The 15,558-nt window shown below is 44.5% G+C and overlaps 1 protein-coding gene across 1 annotated transcript in view; it reads left to right on the forward strand.

The window, feature by feature from the left end:
• Nucleotides 1-12,670, forward strand: part of ptprn2 (protein tyrosine phosphatase receptor type N2) — a 99,022-nt gene extending 86,352 nt beyond the window's left edge. Inside the window, 7 exon segments of the mRNA XM_062559239.1 lie at nucleotides 935-1,012; nucleotides 3,632-3,751; nucleotides 3,882-4,048; nucleotides 6,107-6,160; nucleotides 7,158-7,222; nucleotides 9,103-9,176; nucleotides 11,235-12,670. Of these exon segments, the coding sequence (XP_062415223.1) occupies nucleotides 935-1,012; nucleotides 3,632-3,751; nucleotides 3,882-4,048; nucleotides 6,107-6,160; nucleotides 7,158-7,222; nucleotides 9,103-9,176; nucleotides 11,235-11,306 (630 nt within the window). The 3' untranslated portion in view covers nucleotides 11,307-12,670.
• Nucleotides 12,671-15,558: the final 2,888 nt, after the last annotated feature.

Genomic DNA, 15,558 nt, shown 5'->3' on the forward strand with positions numbered 1-15,558 from the left:
GCGTCCTTGACAAATTGTTCATGAAAAATATCTTACTTGCTGCATCCTACTCATACAAGAACGTCGTCTGCTGGTGTAAATAACTCTGTTTAACTTTAACTCTGCAGCGCACACTTCTATGGACTCTCTATAACTGGGACACTTTTTGCGAGAAGAAATTATTTAAAAGACAAGTTTGGTTTCACAATATTCTTCATTTCAACCACATAGTTCTACTAAAAGTCTTTTTTCCTGCAACACATGTCAACATCTTTCCACTGATGCATGTTGCACTCGAGGGTGTGCATAAAATACATCATTGATTTCAGGGGGGGACCCAGCCAACACCTACTCAATCAAGTCTCAATACATCCCTCAAATCAAGTCCCCCATGTTATTATGTCTCCCCTTTAAGCAGCCAGCCCCCCCCTCATATCAACAGCCTGCAGGCGTTAAAGTCACACCGCTGCATCATCTTTCATGCACCGGCACGTCAAAGCACGACAGGAACTGAGATCCGAAAGCCGTTTCATTAGGTAGGAGGGCCGTGAAAAGAAGGCGGTTACATGACTTAACTGAAGCTGAGGTAAAAGCATCCCTGAATGATGAGATGATGAAGATATAGTCACGCTAATACCAATGAATGTTTTTTTATTTTGAAGACATTGATTGGATTTAAAAAGGCCTGGGTCTTCTCGGCTCTTAATGTAGAAAATCCCAAACACAAGGTCGCAAACCACCACCTTCCATCTGTCTGAAACAGTGAGTGGTTCTCTTTGTACTCCAGTCCACGTCGTTCAGAGGAACAAATGAATGGAGGAGAAACAAAGGAAAAATGTTTTCTGCCCCTCAAAGCCTCCATCCAGATGGAGGCTCTCAACCCCGCTGTACACTTTCCATCCTGCCAGTCCTCGTCCCAAACGCTGTCTCACACTCTGCTTCCTCCTCAAACCAGATGGACCATGACCCCCGCAACCCCACGTACATCTCCTCGCAGGGCCCGCTTCTTTCCACCGTGGTGGACTTCTGGCAGGTAATCGTCTCCATTCATGCCCGTTTCTCATCCTTTTAACCGCTGTTTTTCGTGAAGAGATGAGGGCGTTATAAGAAACCGAGATGGTTTCGTGTGATTTCCCGTTTCCCGCGTGACTCTGAGGGTCTTCCTCTCGGTCCAAGTGTCTAGATTACTTTCTTTGCTGTTAAAGCAGCGGTGGGATTCCTCAAAGTCGGATCGATGAAGTAGAATGTCGGCTTCTGGTTTCTGCTCAAGCATTAAATTGTACTCGAGATGTCGTTCTGCTCCTGAAAAGAATACTACTTCTGTTAAGTTGCTTCTTTATTTTCTTTAATCCCCGTAACCAGAAATGCCAAATATTTCAGAAGCAAACCCTAAACGCTTGATAGCTCCAATGTGCATAAGAAATGCCCCCCGACCCCCTTAATCCAGTAAAGTTTGAACAGACAGACGAGATACACATATTGTTTGATTAAATGTGACCCTGTCAGAGAATACTGTGAGAATACACCATAAGTCCAGATCTTTCCAGAGAAGGGTTACATTTTTTTTGTTTTCTTCCCTAAAATAACCCTAAAATGGGTGTCTGTACATCTATGGCTACATTAATAATAAATACTGGCATCAACTATTTTGGCATCTTTTTAATGGAGCCAATTTGCAGAGAAGACAAACAAATAGCGGGAGAACAGAAAACGACAGGCCTAGAGTTGCAGCCCGAGCATAACTCACTAAAGCCATTATTATCATTATATTCTTATTTACAGGCCCCGAACCATTGTGGGAAGGAATCGTTGTATGTTTTCTGATAAAATGGAAGGCTTGGCTCTGTCAGTAACAGTGATGCATGATGGACGTAATGGTGCTTTTTCTCACTCATCTAGCCTAGTCATCCACACCCCCCCAAATCGTGTGTAACACTGTGTGCGATAATGCCGATCTTTGCTCCTGTTTGCCTTTGTCCTCGTTCGCCGTTTGCATTTTCTCGCCTTGTCCATAAATGTCAGACGGACCTGCCATTAATCAGCGTATATGGGCTATTGGGGAAGTGTCGTCTTGTGTGGAGGAATCTCTTAAATGATGCATGGTGGCCAAATGGCGTTCTTATGTGTTAATAGGACAGCGCTGTCGTAATTAGTTGGCCCATCACCTCCATATGGGAAAGTGACTCTGATGGCCGTGACCAGGGTGTAAAAGTGTGAAGCATAAACCCAGGAAGAGCAGCTGGCCTTCTGCACTCTGAATATTCTTCTACTTATTTTCGGGGGGATCCTTATGATAGCGCTGTTAGGTGGAAACACCAAGTGTGGCCTGGTCTGCTTTGGTTTTGGTAGCAAATTGCTTTTTAAATCCCAAGAATCAAACCTTCGCGTAAAATTCGGTCCTCATCCGATGTTTAACTAATTAAAGTGAAAGAAAGATTCAGCACCTATTTGTCAAGAAGTGTAACTTAATTGACTATCTGCTCAAAAGAGCTGTGTATTTAATTTGTCAATTCTAAAGTGCCTCAAATTAAACAGGGGATGATTATGTCTTAATCATTTGCTTCTCTGCCATTTTTTTTTTCTATTCCAGGTAAATAAATGGATATCCGTGATCTAATGAAATGAGCTATTTAGCAATGAACAACTCTAAATCTCTTCAAATGAAACAGGAAATGACGTAACATTTAGAAACAGATGTCTGGACACAATCAACATGAGACCTGTGTGTGTGATTAAGAAGTAGCCTTATTTCAATATGCTAAACCTTGCGTTGTGGCAGGAGAATGGAAAAAAAACAATCTTTCTCCCCAATTAAAAGTAAACAAACGCAGGAAACGCTCTGATGCAAATGGACCATGCAGGAGGCGAATCTTTTTGCTGCGTCCTATCTAATCCATGCCGGCCTCAGGCAGCGCTTTGCTGAAACCAGGCTCTGCTCTAATCCTCCCATCCTCATCCCTCCACATTACCTGAACTTGGTACCTTGCTCTCTCGCTACTCGTTTCTCCTCCGAATTCACTGCAGGAAACGAAGCCGATGCCACTTCACATGGCTGCAACTTTGCTCATGTTCAGGACTTTATTCGTAGCCTGCTTTCTTCTACACATATCCTGCTAATTAGATGTATGTTTTTTTATTACCTTACAAATACTTGCTGAATATTACCAGACTAAATGGTTCATTTTACCCCAACATCACCACCTTGCCTAATCTCATCACATCCAGTTGGCACAGTTGGCGCGTAATGTGTCCACCAGGCTGGATCACAGACGCTTGTGATTAGTGCCTCGTTGAGGCCATTGGGGTTTTTATGGCAGTCATGAAATCCCGTGTTTCCTCCTCATTATCCCGATGGCCGCCGTGGGCCTGTATTTTTTTTCTTCCGAAAGGACACATTAGATCGTGGCATGACGAAATGGAGCAGCGGCTCAGGCCGACGTCGTGATCTCACTCATGACTCGACCCCTCTGCTGCTCCACACAGCATTTCATTCATTTATTCATACTTCCTGGATCCCAAGATTTAAGAAATCAATTCCCCTCCAACACAAAGGTGCCGTCGCTAATGTATGTGCCACATGCCGTCCCGGAGGGGGGGGGGGCGCCACGGTTCAGCTCCGATGAGTACGAAGGGCTTGTTGTGTCCCCTGCAGATGGTGTGGGAGAGCGGTTGCGTCGTGGTCGTCATGCTGACCCCGCTGTCTGAGAACGGCGTGAAGCAGTGTCACCCCTACTGGCCCGACGAAGGATCCGACGTCTACCACGTCTACGAGGTGCGTCCCGCCAAGACGTCGAGCGGAGAAAAGTCGCTCCTCACACTATTCATTGTCACGTCGCTACATTTCGTTTGCGTGCGCTGAGATCCCGCGGCCCTTTTTCTTCCCCCTCCCCCCCAAAACGTAGGTCAACTTGGTGTCGGAGCACATCTGGTGCGAAGATTTCCTGGTGCGGAGCTTCTACCTGAAGAACCTGCAGACCAACGAGACCCGCACCGTCACGCAGTTCCACTTCCTGTCCTGGATGGACCGCGGGATCCCCAACTCGGCCAGGACCCTCTTGGACTTCCGCAGGTACACCACGCAGTGCGGGATCCGCATTTCCACCGTTTCCAACTGCCCTTTATCCAGGTTGCTTGTTCTTAATCGCCTTGCCTTGTATTCTGTATTCTGTTCGGGGCCTTTCTGGCCCGCCTCCCTTTTGCCCCCCACACACCCCCCCTGTGCCTTCCGGTGTCCGAGAGAATGGTGGTTCTAATAAGGACTGTGTTTCTGTTCTATCCCTTTCATCCTGGGCCTATTTCCCTCACCTCCCTCCAGCACATGTGATGCAGCAAATTAACAGCCCTGCACTGCCTGGCTTGGCTTGGGAAGAAAAGAAAGAAAAAAAAAAAAAAAACATCTAATTCAAACACCCAATTAAATGAGAGCTGTCTCACTAAAAACACGGGAGAGGGGGTAAAGCTAGTGACTGAATAACCTCACTCTGTTCTCCATATAATGCGTTCTGGCAGAGGAGCAGCAATGGCTCCTCTGGGAGATCCCACAGGGATAGAAGGAGCCCTCCAAATGAGAAAAGATGCATCTGATTTGAGGATGGAAGGATGTCTCTGGTTTGTAATGCAGATGAACTGAAAGGAGGATTTGTGCAGCGTTATCATGTCGTCTTTTCCTGACAGTCACTTTGGGGATTTTTTTTGGGGCGGGTTCTTAAAGTTAAATCCGGTGTAGCTTGCAGTCAGTTATATTTATTTTATGATAATGTTGTGCAGACTTTAGTTGTGTTAGAATATATATACGTACCTGTTTTAGTTTTCGCCTAGATTTAATTCCATGTGGGATATTGGGAAAACAAATCTCTCTGTGATTCAGAGGTCTCAGATCGAACGGTTTTCACGGTTTCGGCCAACTTGGTATTTTGCGGTTGCCAGTGTCATTTTTGTGATGTTGCAGCTAGTAATATGAGCCCAGTTGCATAGTCACAAAAGTGATCATTGGAAACTGTGTCTCCTCAGCCAGGCCTGTGCACAAACTGTCTTTCTCTCACTCCTGACTCCCCTCTTCTCTGCTCACTGCTCCTTCCTTGCTTGCATGGGAACTCCAACCATCTCTGTATGCGCTTCAACAAAGGACATATTTAGATTGTATTGAGATATATATACATATATATTCATATATAAATATGAATATATATGTGTATTTATGTATACACAGTATATGTAAAAGATATGCATTCGATCTACAAGCAAAAATGAATGCAAATTACAAAAAAAATTGAAAGATTTCCTCCCGCAAAACAAGATTGGAACCCTGGAGGGAAAAAAAGTAATCCTCTAAATGGCATCGTTGAGATGCAAGTACACATGGAACATGTAGTTCACAGTTGTAGTTTGTAAAGTACCACTCCACTAAAAAGAAAAAAAACTGAGGTTAAATTATATACATAACAATAAGCTTCAACACATTCCTTATGTGTTTGCTTAGTGTTATTTTTCTGTTTTTGTTTAAATTTCTCTGATGATTGATGTTTGTCGTATTGGTGATATTTAAGAAGAACATCAAACATCAGACTTCCGACACTACGAGTCATTCAAACGCTGATTTGTCATTTTTGGGGGGCCCGGCGAAAAACGAGGGAAATGCAACGACGCGGCAGCGCTCTGTGTAGTCAGTTGCCATGGCAACAGCGGGGTTGAGGGGGGGGGGGGAAGGCTCGCTGGGCTTCACCGCGTGCCTCTGGTGGTGTCTAACGTTCATAATTGGCTGGGGTTAATGCGTCGGCGGTTCGGCAATCACAACATCACACCACTCCATCCATCACCCACACGTCACACTAATGCTGCTCAATTCATCCACTCGGTGCGACGCTGATTATGTTTCTCTGTCCTCGAATGGAGGTGATTGATTGATTGACAGGAGGGTGCATCCCTTCGGGATCTCGTTTTTGCTCTTTTGGTAGTCGCTGTCATTGATTTCAGTCAGACCATACGAGCAGAGTCATGCGTCACTGTAATTTTAATGTTGTTATTATTCAGTAATCGTCAACCTAGGTTTTCGGAGAGCATTTTACTTAAGACAACTTTGCTGCCAAACTCAAGATAACATGCAATTCTCTCTTGTTTTTCATTCCAGAAAGGTTAACAAGTGCTACCGGGGTCGATCTTGCCCAATTATTGTTCACTGCAGGCAAGTATAACTATTTGAACTGTGTTACAGGGGCTGACCCTGCAGAATTGGGATGGTGATTGTGTGTTGAAGGGAGGGAGAGGGGGGGGGGAGGCAGTTTATTTTAAACCCTCTCAGTCCATTTACTCTATCTGGGTCCACCGGAGCTGGCGTTGTCCATTCCATCGGCTGTGTGGTGCAAAGACACCCGACCAGAGAACCCTCCATTTCCACTCTTGGCTGGGTAACTGGCCTTGATTGGTTTTTGTGTTAAACACCAGGTATCTGACCACTTTTAATAGTCACATCCTGTTAAGTCATGCGTAGGAGGGGGGGGGGGCTCGGCCTACTCGCCCTCTGAGGGAGCTGTAAGGACTGAGTGTCTAGCAGTGGATTAATGAAGCAGCGGTGCTCAGGCTGCTCTCCTGTTTTATTGGCCTTGCCTTTATTAGTGAGATGTGCACGCCTTGTTTGCAATTAACATGCAGAGCCGCTGAATGGCCGGCGGGCACAAAGGGAGGCTTTTCATAAGACTATCTCTGGAGTAATGGAAAAGCAAGCCTCTCCAAAAGCTGTTCTCGAACCGCCCCTGGCCCCTCAACCTCTCCTCTGCTCCTGAGTTGCATTCATTTAAAAAAAAAAAAAAAAAGCCTTTGTCCCCCCCCGGTGTGCCTCAGAAACCATTCCCCTCTCCCCAGTAGCCGGGCAGGTCTCAAGACCACACATGCACTCGTGTGCAAAGGGTTTTAACATGGGCACATTTATCGGAAACATCAAATATTCAGACCTCTTACATTAAGGCTTATTATTTGATGTATGTTTCCAATTGTATGCGCGGTATCAGGCTTTGAGCAGATGGAGCAGTGTGTGTGCGTGGACTGAGTTGGGTTTAAATGGACTCTGCAGGCTCTCAGCAGACGCAGATGTAAATGAGCAATTTGCTTACTTATAAGACAAACACTCTGAGATTAACGCTCCACTCTGCCACCTTAATCTCTCTCTCTCTCTCTCTCTGCAGTGATGGAGCTGGCAGGAGCGGGACTTACATCCTGATTGACATGGTCCTCAATAGGATGGCTAAAGGTAACGATCAATGGCTTCCTTTTCACTCTTTCTGCTTGCGTTGGAAGTGTTGCCTTGGCAACGCCGAAGCCTCTCATTTTTTCCGGAGAGGGTCTCGGGGATGCATTAGAGGGTGACTTTCCTGAGGCGTGGAGAGGCAGTGAAGACAGAGGCAGGCGTGGAGGGAGTGGAGAGACTTGAACAAAGGGAAAAAGGAGGGGGGGGGGGAAAAGAGAAACCTTTAACCACATGAGCAATTATCTATTTAAGCTACCGTCACGCCATATTGACCTGCGTCGCAACTGCAACATTAATTTAGATATAGCGCATGCGTGGAATTTGTAATCCTTGCTTCACTGGTTAAAATGAGTATTTAATATTTAATGGGAACAAAGGCTCAAACTAAACTGTATGAGATCTCCAGGATGTTTAAATAAACCAAAACAAAACCGGACATGCACCTGCTTTTTTATTTTGGGCTTTTTCAGCTTAAAGTGACCCGTGTAGTCAAAAAAAAGTCAAGCACGATGGTCGGGAATTGGTCACAAATCACAGTAACTTGGCATCATCGTAGGCCTGTAGAGCAGAAAAGCTCCCTGAAAGGAATGGTTTGATTTGATTCTATATTTTAGGTTCTTGTGCTCTTTTGTTATTGCATATACACATTCTTTGATATTTAGATACGGACATCTATTGTTGCACTGGAGCTGTGTTCTTCTAAAGGCTGCCCACCGTAAAGCGCTCCATGGCTCAGCCTGCCCTCTGCCCTTTGCCCTTCGAACTTTGACCTCTGCCCTTACCGCCCCCCCGCCCTATGCACGGCCCTCCCCCCCCCCCCTGCTATCGCAGCCCACCGAAGCTAGTTAGTTAAGACGGTTGCATCCCCTTCACTCACAAAACAGTAATGAGACTGAAACAACCGGATCTGGTTGGTCTGGCTCTGGTTGTCCGGGGTGATCAAAGGTGCCACCGGGTCTCTTTTTAGCCCTTTGTTTCCCGCTTTAGGATCGAATGTATAAATGAAAATAATCTCGCCCTCCAAAGCTTTCTCCTTTGGTGGAAGAGCCCCTCTTCAGCTTAACTTGGGAATTCGGCCCTTCTGAGACATGAAAGTCTTGTTGGAGTACTGGAGGACTTTGAGCACTAAGTCCAGCTGAACCATAGCCCTCTTTCTTTATTTTTTTCTTTTTTTTTTTTTAAGAGTCTCTGACTCACTCACCACTCACATTTTCCCTCGCACTCCGTCTCCTTTGCTTCCTTTCTCTGCCTCACCTTCAAAAACATCTTGAGCGTTCGCCCGTTTTTTCTTCTCAGATGAGCCCTCGCGTGATGCTTTAAATCCATGAATGTAAACGTAGAATAAGATGCCAGATGAACGTCACATACTTTCAAAGCCAAAACTCGACTTGGCTCAACAGCAGTTGATCACAGTTGAAGGCGAGCAACTGTTGTGTAGGTTAATCATCAGTATCGCTGCTGCAAAGGCAATAAATCGTTTAATTAGCATTTGTAGATTTTGAAATATATGCAAACACACACACACACCCACACACACACTTAGATATTGGCCTATCAGAAAGCTCTCAGCAGACTTCATAGCTGCACATAATTCAAAACAATTTTTGAACAAGATTCCCACCGAGGAGCCAGCGCGTAACGCTTTTGAAATGTATTATTGCGCGCATCTCCCCCCCCCCCCCCCCCCCCCAAAAAAAATCTCCCCTTGCATATTTTATTGAGAAACACCGTGTGGCTCTGGTCCAAGCCTTTTCCGAGGATGAATGTAATAATTTTCAATTGCCGCGCCGTTCCAAAGGGAGCCCGGCATAAAGAGAGATTGACAGATGTGAGCTGGATTACTCGGCTGCTTTGAACTCGGTCCAATTTTCGGTCTGTTGCAGGTGCTAAAGAGATTGATATTGCCGCTACCCTGGAGCACTTGAGAGACCAGAGAGCCGGCATGGTCCAGACAAAGGTAAGGTTCCCCCGGCTTTGAGTTTTAGAGAGGTGGGGCTGGTGGTGGTGGGGGGGGGGGGGGGGGGGGTGAGACGGGAGCAGGGAGGGAGGGGAGGGGTCGCAGTCATTCAAACTGGCGGGTTTTTTTTCCTACGTGCTGTGCACACGGATCAGGGGGAATGATGCGGTAATTGATAACTGCCGCCGGATTAGACAAACATTGTCTTGGAAGATAATAACTCACCGGTGCACATTTATCACAAGACACAAAGCTCTTCTGTTGCAGACTCACGTTGGGAACTGACACATTTTTAAGGTTTTCTCTTAACAATACATTATGAATCCTTCCGAAACTGTTAAATGAATCAGTCATGTAAGATGATGTAAATTGTTAAACGAATCTAAAAGGTAATTAAATAGACGTGTTAAGTAGGGTTGCGATTATTCAAATCTTTCAAAAAGAGACACCACTCTTTTTTCAGGTCTCATTGTGGTGTCTTCAAATGTCTTATGTATTTAATCATAATCAAATATTCATTTTTTTCATCATATACAGAGAAAAACTGCAAAAGCTAAGACTAACTGATGTTGTTTGATTGAAAAATGACTGACACTATATATAAAACACAATATATAATTATATTTTCAATCTTAAAACATTTTACCAGTAGTAAATATTTAATCTATTAAAATTCTGCTTCTGTAAATTCATTAGTGTCAGCAGTTTATATCACACCCAGTTTAGGGAGTGTGCACAGCATTTCCTTTCATCCACTAATGCACCTATTAGTTAGGAAGTCTTTTTTTCTCTCTTGTAATTGGACGGGATAACAATAACAATAATAATAATAATAAAAAGGCAATCCTCATGCCGCAGTGGGTGATAATACTCATCGTAGCTGCTAGCTAACAGACTCCGGGGTTCATAAATGTTGCTTTCACAGCCCCCGCTGCCTTCAGCGCAGAAAAGCATTTCAAACACTCTCTCATTTTCTTTTCTGACGACTGAAATTATATTGGAATATCGCTGATTCCACTTTGCGGTTCCATGCTGGGTCGACACAGAAATCAGATCGTAATGAGGTATGAAATGTAGCATCCGACAGGACGTTATGTCTTGTTTTCTGCTAGAGATGTTGCCGCTTTAGTTCTGGATAAAACTCTGCAACAAATATAGAGAAATAGAGAACATTTATTTACTAAAAAAAAATTCTGGTTACTTACTTTTGAAAGACATCAACGTGCAGTAATTACAGCCGGCGTCTGATCCGTCAAACAGAGGTTGACCTCCCCCCAGTGGTGTGAACAGGAACAGCATCGCACGCACAAACCTCACTCAGAAGGTATCTTCTCTCCACGGAGAAGTTTAAAATCCACCCGAGGGATTCGACTGCGGCAACAAAAAAACGTGAACAGACTGATGTAGCTTTTTCTTTTCCTATCACAACATCAGAAGACACATAAAAATAGAACACCTAATCACTCCAGATAATCTCCACAAGGCGCGGCCACCAGTGACTCCTGCGTATCGATTTAGCCCCCCCGTGGGGGGGGGGGGGGTGTGTGCGATGAAGGCATCTAAAGGCCGCTGCTTCCAAACTCCTACGTACCCTTTTCTCTGTGAGAGGACCCCGTGGCCTCCAGCCCGGGGAGAGGAGAGGAATATGAAGAAGAAGAAAAAACACCACTAGGTCCACAGGGCGAACATCAATCGCGCCCCCCCCCCTCTTCTGTGCTCCTCAGGGGAAACCCGTGAGTGGGATTCAGAAATAAATGCACACACACACACAGAGCTGAGAGACAGCGTGACTCAAAAGCTTTATTTTCAAGACACACTGGCCGGATCGATGCCCGGGTGCAGCGTGCTCCTCCCGCAGGGCGGCTCCACCTTCACCTTCACCTCCGGCCTGTGGCCAAACGCATCCAGGGGTCAAGGTCAGGAGGGAGAGAGAGGGAGAGAGAGGGCGGGAGGGAGGACGCCAATCATCGCGAGACGGCATTCCACACTTGTCCGCAGCACTCAAACTTTCCCCCCTTCCCTCCTCCTCCTCCTCCTCCTCCTCCTCTTCCTCCTCAGGAGCAGTTTGAGTTTGCGCTGACAGCCGTGGCTGAGGAGGTGAACGCCATCCTGAAAGCACTTCCTCAGTGAAGGCATCGCATCCGCCGACTCCTCCTCGCCCGCCGAGTGCCGGTTCCCCTCTGCCCACTGGAGGATGACGTCTGTCTCTGCCCCCCCCCTTCTCCTTCGCTGCGTTCCTGTCTTCCTCCTCCTCTGCACCTCTCTCTCTCTCTCCCTCTCTCTCTCTCTCTTTATATATATATATATATATATATACCGTATGCTTTTGAATGTTGTGCCAGATGTCTCACCTCGATCTATATTCACAAAAACCTGGACCGTCGATCTGGGAGCCGTGTCAGACCAGCGGGGCCTGACCTGGATCGCCCCCCCCCTGCTGTGAGCCCCCCCCCCCCTCCGGTCCTCTATGAGAGTGATGTTGTTCCTGGACGTACCGTTCAAGCGCCATTGACGGGCTGTTTACGTGATGTCAAGTGGGTTTTTGTTCCAAAATAAGCTCTCTGCCGTTGGGGGAACTGAGCCACACGCTTTGAAAATGAAAAAAACGGAAAAACCATCACTTTAATGATCGATTAAAATACCAATTTTTTCAATGCTTTGTCGAAATTTGCTTCTTATATCTGACCTACAGCTTTAAGACACTAACTTTTTGCTTTTGAGAACGAGAAAGCAGAGAATATTTGACAGTTCTGCCTAAAAGATGGATTAATATCCAAATGGTTGCCGATGTACATATTTTTTGCCTATTGACTAATCATCATCATCGACGCTCTCAACTGTAGTTCTGCTTGAGTAATAAAATGTAAAGTAAATGAAGTTCCTGCCTAATATTGTACAGATTATGTCCCCTAAATGAATCGATGTATTAGACGCATACAGCGTTTTGTGAATAGACTCCTTACATGTTTCTTCTCCTCTGTGATCTGAATCAACCCACCATAGACCCAGCATCACGTGCATCACCTGTTGAAGCGTGTGTGTGTGTGTGTGTGTGTGGGTGTGTGTGTGTGTATTTTGGGTCTCTCAGCTGACCCGCAGGTCATGATCCTTGATGTATTCTTAACATATCAGGTGTTTTCTATTCCTCGCTGCAAACATTTTAAACATTACATAACAAGATATCTGTTAATAGTGTGATACCAAAATACCAATTGAGGTGGTTCATGTAGTGTAGAGATAGTAATAATAGGATGTACTGTATATGTAAGCAGAAGTTGTATTGGAATTGTTACTCATATTTTTGTCCCTCCATCACGGGTTCATTGTAGTATTTTGTGCCACATGAAAGATTAACCCCTCTATGTACAATCAATAAATGATGAATACCTAAATAGTACTATCTGAAATGTATACCGAGAGCCTCAATGAGAACTATATATTTTGTGTGAAAAGTAATATCCAGATTGATAATAAATCAGAACAGATTATACTGATTTGATGTGTACGTAGTTGCTATTATTTCAGATAAACACACACACACACAGCCAGAAGGCTGCTCTCACAGTGCATGACATTTGATCGAGTGGTAGCCCTACGGAAGTCACAAAGAGAAGATGGATAACGCTGCCTGAAGGTTTGTACCTGGGAGAGACTCGCAGGTTTGTATGGATGAAATATTTGCTTCTGAGGAGAAAGTGGTTGGGATTTGAAAGGAATTCAGTCGTGTATACTGAGAAGAGAAGGTGACTCAAAAAGTCCAATTACATCAATATTTACAGAAGGATTTAACTTCAATACCACTTTTTATGATGCCGATGCTTACAGTACATACATTTGATATATATATCTGCCCATTGCACTGCATTGTTATTTATAAAGACATGTTAAACAATAATCATAGCAACAATGATAAAGTATTTCATAATAAGTTTTACAAGGCTCATTATGTATTATAGTTAATAGAGTGGAAACCCATTAGAATCTTTTAGTTCCATAAAATACACTATAATCTTGAAACATTACGAGTATGTCTATTTTGCATTACAGTGTGTTATTGTGCAGTATTCTGAATATTTGTATGTGCTTTAAAAATCATCACAATGTGCTATGAGCATATTAAAATGCATTAAAAGAAGGTCTATGGTTAGGTTTTACCTATTCTGACTCATCCCATCACCGACTAGGAGTAAGAAACATTACTCTATAATAAAGAGTAATGGCTCTCCTCTTTAAGTAGTAGATCATCAAATAATACTAAAATGTCCTCCATGAATTATCAAGTGATGAGCCAAAGATCACATGTGATGCTTGAGAGGAACAGAATATGATCAAAATGTTTCATCAAAGGTTTAGAACTGCTGTATGAAGCTGTATTAAATGATTAATTAGCCACTGATAAAGCTGACTAATTAACCCTTTATAAATGGGGCTTTAGTAGTGTAGAATCGGATGATTTTGAAACCGGAGAATAGAGAGCTGCAAACGTGTATATAAAGAACATATAGTTTCCTACCTTTCAACATTGTGTGTGTGTGTGTGAATGCACATATTGCATGTGTGCGCGTGCCCTGCCCCGTTGACATGTCCCTCCCTCCCCTGACAGTTCTAATAGCTGAGAATGAGGCTTCGCGCACTTCCTGAAGCCTCATTTGCATGTGATCTGCCAACGAGCCAACTACCACCACCAAACCAAAGCTCTATTAATATTCTCCCATTGAGGTTGTAAAGCACACCGACCTAATCAGCTTAGAAACGACTGTATGGAAACCATAATTACGCGTGTTTAATTGCTTATCATCTGATGGGTACAAGTTTATTAGAAAATGTATCGACGGTAATTGCTTCCTGAGGTATCTCAGCGTGCTACGATACCATGTGGTATCCTGTCGGCTCCCATTTGGGAGGATTAATGCGTTCTGAAAAAGTCACAAAATTAGACGCTGTGTATTCCCTCTTTGGCTGCTTGGTTTAACCCAAAGTGATTTTTAATTTTGCAGTGAGATCCGTCGAAATCAGCACATCTCGCCTGTGTTGTTTAAGAGGTGCTGGCACATATCACAGCGCTGTAAACGACTGTAAAGGATGAAAAGTGCCACGAGAAGAAAAACCCTCGCCAGCCTTCCTGCCACCACGGAGACTAGATTTCTCCCGCCAATGAGAAAAGGCCTTAAAATCAGGAGAAACCGCGGGCGCAACACAAAAAGTGAAAAGTCACAGGCGTGAAATGAGGAAACCCATCTCGCGAGGGGGAGACTTTGGAAGTGGAGCCGTCTCAAAGCCGATGAATCATTCACTCCTGAAACAAGCAGATTAAAACCCAGCGCAGGTCTCTCAGTCAGGGCCAAGGACGTCGAGGGGGGGGGGGGGGGGGGGCGGGGGCTTTGCAGCCCCGGACCTCAGCGGGTCCTGCGGCTCCAGCCCGCTCTTTGATGATGTCTCTGTGGTTTATTGTAATGAATGTTGGCTCTCGGTCCTTCTGACACACTTCAAAGTTCAAGCAAGTCTTACAGGAACATTTGTGGGATAACTCACTGCGTTTCATCAGAGCGGCGACTCCCAACGAGGGGGGGGGGGGGGCAAAGAAGCAGCTCAGCTGATTTAAAAAAAAAAAAAGGAGATATACAATAAGTATAGCAAAATGCAAAATGCTATTCATTTTTACAATCTTCATTAGAACAAAGTCCCTTGCAGAGCATAATTCGATCAGTTCTATAAAGCTATACCTCGTCTTCATTTAATATTTTTCTGCGAATAAAAGAGCAAACAACATCGAGACGTTCATCTTCAATCCATCGCTCCCATTTCCACCAACTTCCAACTTTGAAAACAAAAGGTGCTGCTGTATCAACATTCAGTTTGTTGCAGAAAAGTCCTGGACTTCAAGCGGAGCGCTGTTATAAATTGGTTGGTCTAATAGCCTCATAATATCCCCCCGTGGATCAGTTAAAAAAACAATTGATTTTTCTTATCAAACCATGTCCCATTAAATTATTATGGGAGAACTTTGTTATAATCAAACCACGTGGTTGCTTGAAAAACAATTGCCTAGTCCATAGGAAACAAAAAAAGGCAATTACTAAACTTTTGGAGTCCGTGAGGTGCCTTCAGGTTTTTGCACTCCTGGAAAAAGCATTTGCAGATCATTTGAATGACAACCCACAGCGTGCTGACAAACACGCCCTTTCCCCACGGAGGGGTTGGGAGATCCTTGTTGGAAAAAACTGTCTGGGATGCTATCCAGGATTTTCTCAGAGAAAGGACTTGTTTTTCTCCGCCGGTGTTGTTGGGAACGAATGGAGAGCAGATTGCAGCGGCCTGTCATATCCGTCCAAGATCTTGATACCTTTTGATCTTCTCAAGAAACAAACAAGCTTTAAAACTT

This window comes from Pungitius pungitius, chromosome 19, assembly GCF_949316345.1.
Source record: "Pungitius pungitius chromosome 19, fPunPun2.1, whole genome shotgun sequence".
Taxonomy (NCBI): Eukaryota; Metazoa; Chordata; class Actinopteri; order Perciformes; family Gasterosteidae; genus Pungitius; species Pungitius pungitius.